Below are 3,442 nucleotides of genomic sequence, written 5' to 3' on the forward strand. Positions count from 1 at the left end.
AGTGACATAAAGTAACTGCAAAGTTGATTAAAAGACAACCTACTTTTAGCGAAGTATCAATAGTTTAAAATGGATAAAGTAAAGGTTACTTCTTCAAGTGGCAACATTGTCTATCATGCTCTCATACTAACTCAAAAGGGCGAGCCAAACTCCGTGCCCCCAATTTTTTTTGAATTTCCTCTGTTTCGGTAAACAGGAACCCAGAACCAGAAAATTGAAGACCTCATATAAGTAAAATTTTCACAATGGCATATATCAAATATGTAGTCACCCATGCATACATGATGACAAGAATGAGCAATTATAGGTTCAGTCCATCGGTCGGCGTACCTCCCCTGGGGGTCTCTGCTGCAGTGCACAGGTGCACACCCTTCCCTGTCCTCCTGCTGCCTCCGATCATAACCTTCATCAGACACAAAAGAGAAGAAACATATTAAGAAAAATAAAAGAACAACGCAACAGCAGCTCAGCTCAACTGAAGTGTAGAAAAGAAAAGCAACATGTGTTTCATCACTTGGCCTGGTGTATGTACAGTAGAGTACCTTGTGGTCTGGCCCCAACGGCGTCGAAGAAGCCTCTCTTGGCGCCGGTGGTGGTGGTGGTGAGGCATGAATGCGTGGCGAAGCGAGCCAGGTTCAGGGAGACCGCCGAGCAGCTCTCGCTTGGGCCAGTCTCTTCTTCCTGTTGCTGGACTCCGGGGAGGCCGAGCTTGAGCTCCAGCTCCTTGCCCTCCTCGTGCTCGGCGTCGAGTGCTGATCTTGTTCCTCCGTGGGCTGCTTGAGCTTCCCTCGCCTGCCACCCCTTCTCATCCGGGATGAGGTTCAGCAGCCGGGGAGGGGTGCCTTGTTCCATTGGACTCTTGATCTGCGAGAGGCATAGGGAAAGAGGGTTTGCACTGCTCAACTTGGCAACTTTTCATGTGTAGCAGGAGGAGGAATTCAGGCGGCAAGAAGAACTCACCGTACCGTACCGGAGGAGCCCTGGCCGTGGCCGGGTTGGAGAGCTCGAGGAATGGCGAGACCGCGTACCGGCGTTGCGTTGTGGTTGCTGGAGCTGGCCGTGGATTTTTTTGAGCTGGCCGGTGCCCTGCCCTTCTTCTTCTTTCCCTCGCTCGGACCTCGTGGCCTGGTGAATGGTGATACGATACCCCTTCTACAGGGCGGCGACCCCTATATAGCTCTCTTCTTCCTATCCTGCCCCGGTATTCTCTTTGTAATACTTCCTCCGTCCCAAAATAAGCTAGTACTCCCTCTGTCCGGAAATACTTGTCATCAAAATAGATAAAAGAGATGTATCTACACGTATTTTAGTTCTAGATACATCTCTTTTTATTCATTTTGATGATAAGTATTTTCGGACGGAGGAAGCATAAAGTTGAGTCACTTATTTTGAGACGTAGGAAGTATACACATACATATATATTTGTTTGCCTCGCTAGCTGCATGTTGTTTGCAAGCATGTGGTGTATTCCGTTTTGCCCAGAGCAAACCAACGGCGCCTTCTTTATCTTTGTTTTCCTCTTGAATTGCGTTGCGTGCGTGTGTTTGTTGTGCCTCTGCTCTGTGGTCTGTGCTCTGCTTCTGCGTGTGTGTGAAATCGGGTGGATAGGGGGGCCAGGTGAGAGCCGGGCACGCTTATCCGGGCCAGTGGGGCAGGGGAAGATGCGATCTGATGTGATGTGTGGAGATGTGACGGATGGATGGATGCGCTTGTTTATTGCCTTATACTGTATTATCCGCGCGTGTTCTACTAGTTGTTGCTGTCGAGTGATGGACTCACAGTGGTGTTGGTCGACAGGTGATGCAATTGCCTCGGATAAGCGTGTTTTCTCGAATATGGTGAATCCTAACTGGTTACGCGCGCAACGCCAATCGCTACCGTCGCTGCGACCCGCCGATGTGAGTGGCCGTGGCCCACCTGGTCCCATGCAATTATCCCTCGTCTTATTTTTTCACTGGCATACAGTTTGAATACAGTCAAATCGTATTTGTACCATGCCTGCCCATACCTACATCGTACCCGCTCGCCCTTTTCTTTCTCTCCACACCCACGCCCGTACTCTCTCTCCATTAATCTCATCTCTCTCTCTCTCTGTCTCCATTATCTCAAGATCCATCTAGCCCTTCCTCCTCCACGGCCGGCCACCCTCCCGATCTGGAGGTCTCCGACCAGATCATTCCCCTCCCCACCACGGCATGCGGCATGGAGTCCCGGGATCGCTCGCCGTCAACCAATGCTATGCGGATCTGGCGAGTCCTAACTCACCAAGATCCCATGACGGACAAGGTTTGTTGCGCCTCCTCCTGAAGCTGTCGAGGACCATGAACGCCACTTCCTCTCACCGGCTCAGCACCAACACTTTCACTACCCGCAGGTAATCCCCCTGTCCCCCGCTCCAAATCCAGGAGCTGGTCGGCTTCCTCTGGTCAAGTCCGCCTCAACGAGTTGGGATTGCTTCTTCCTGATTGCCCATGGATTTGTAATGCAATTTGATAAGGATTTATTTGTAGGTGTACAAAATTGCTTGTTCCCGGATGGATATAGTAGCACATGGATCCATCACCTTTGGTCTTGTCTGGTGTTCTCCCGTGCGTGACGAATTTCGAAGGTGCGGGTGTTCTCCAGTTATTCTCCTATTTATTGTCTTTCTTGCTTGTGATTTGATTTTCTTAACTTTCCTAATTTAAGGATGAAACAGAGGCTGGGCGACAGGGAGATTACGCTGGAAGTGTGTTGCCTTGTGCCAGATCCGCCACGAAGTGAGCTGGCCCTCTCCTCCTCTCATGCCGACATCGGCATATTGCCCTGCTTCTTCCACGGCTTGATGAACCTACCTTCGCCAGCTTGATTGATTTTAATCGAGAGAAAACTAGTTCGATTGAGTTTTATCTTAAAAAGGCTAGTCATCGCCTGATGGCCATTGTATAGATAAAATATGCTGCAGTTTATTCTTCCTGTACTACTGCAATAAGGCAACGTTTCATCACTATTCAGTTCTATGCAATTCTCTTTCTGTTTTTTGCTCTGGTTCATGAGCAGTAAATTTTAAAGTTTCCAACATACAGTTTGCAATATTATGGGCAGAATTGTACAAGAACTTTTTGGACGTCTCCATCGCACTTTGCCAAAATTTGTCAACGGACTTTATAGAGTTTAACAGAGAGTTGTTTTTACAATATTATGGGCAGAATTGTACATGAGCTTTTTGGATGTCTCCATCGCACTTTGCCGAAATTCGACGAAGGACTTCATAGTTTAACAAATAGTTGTTTTTGCAAAGCAGGTTCTTTGAATAAATTGCAAAGGACTTTATATCCAATTTGCTTTTATTTTTTGCTCTAGGTCCAAATTTTGGAGTTTCCAACATAGATTGCAATATTTTGGGCTGAATTGTACAAGCACTTTCTGAATGTCTCCATCGCACTTTGCCGAAACTGTTGAA

At 47.9% G+C, this 3,442-nt stretch overlaps 2 protein-coding genes across 5 annotated transcripts in view; one reads left to right on the forward strand and one right to left on the reverse strand.

Moving 5' to 3' along the window:
- Positions 1–1,153, reverse strand: part of LOC119349061 (auxin-responsive protein IAA18-like) — a 2,956-nt gene extending 1,803 nt beyond the window's left edge. Inside the window, exons 1-3 of one of the 2 annotated variants that reach the window (XM_037617069.1) lie at positions 971–1,153; positions 543–864; positions 331–403 (exon numbers count right to left, since the gene is read on the reverse strand). In XM_037617069.1, the coding sequence (XP_037472966.1) occupies positions 331–403; positions 543–852 (383 nt within the window). In that variant the 5' untranslated portion in view covers positions 853–864; positions 971–1,153. Of the gene's footprint in view, positions 1–330; positions 404–542; positions 865–960 lie in introns of both variants that reach the window. The other variant, XM_037617068.1, reaches the window with a different exon arrangement.
- Positions 1,154–2,003: 850 nt separating this feature from the next.
- Positions 2,004–3,112, forward strand: LOC119349062. Of its 3 annotated transcripts, none has more exons than XM_037617070.1 (3): positions 2,004–2,286; positions 2,511–2,608; positions 2,689–3,112. In XM_037617070.1, the coding sequence occupies exons 1-3, from the start codon at positions 2,203–2,205 to the stop codon at positions 2,846–2,848; spliced, it is 342 nt and encodes a 113-aa protein (XP_037472967.1). In that variant the 5' UTR covers positions 2,004–2,202; the 3' UTR covers positions 2,849–3,112. The 3 variants fall into 3 exon arrangements, 1 of the variants encoding a protein (XP_037472967.1); XR_005169205.1 differs by having other exon boundaries at positions 2,011–2,374; positions 2,699–3,112; XR_005169204.1 differs by having other exon boundaries at positions 2,012–2,374.
- The last annotated feature ends 330 nt before the right edge of the window (positions 3,113–3,442 follow it).

Source organism: Triticum dicoccoides, chromosome 1B (assembly GCF_002162155.2).
Source record: "Triticum dicoccoides isolate Atlit2015 ecotype Zavitan chromosome 1B, WEW_v2.0, whole genome shotgun sequence".
NCBI lineage: Eukaryota > Viridiplantae > Streptophyta > Magnoliopsida > Poales > Poaceae > Triticum > Triticum dicoccoides.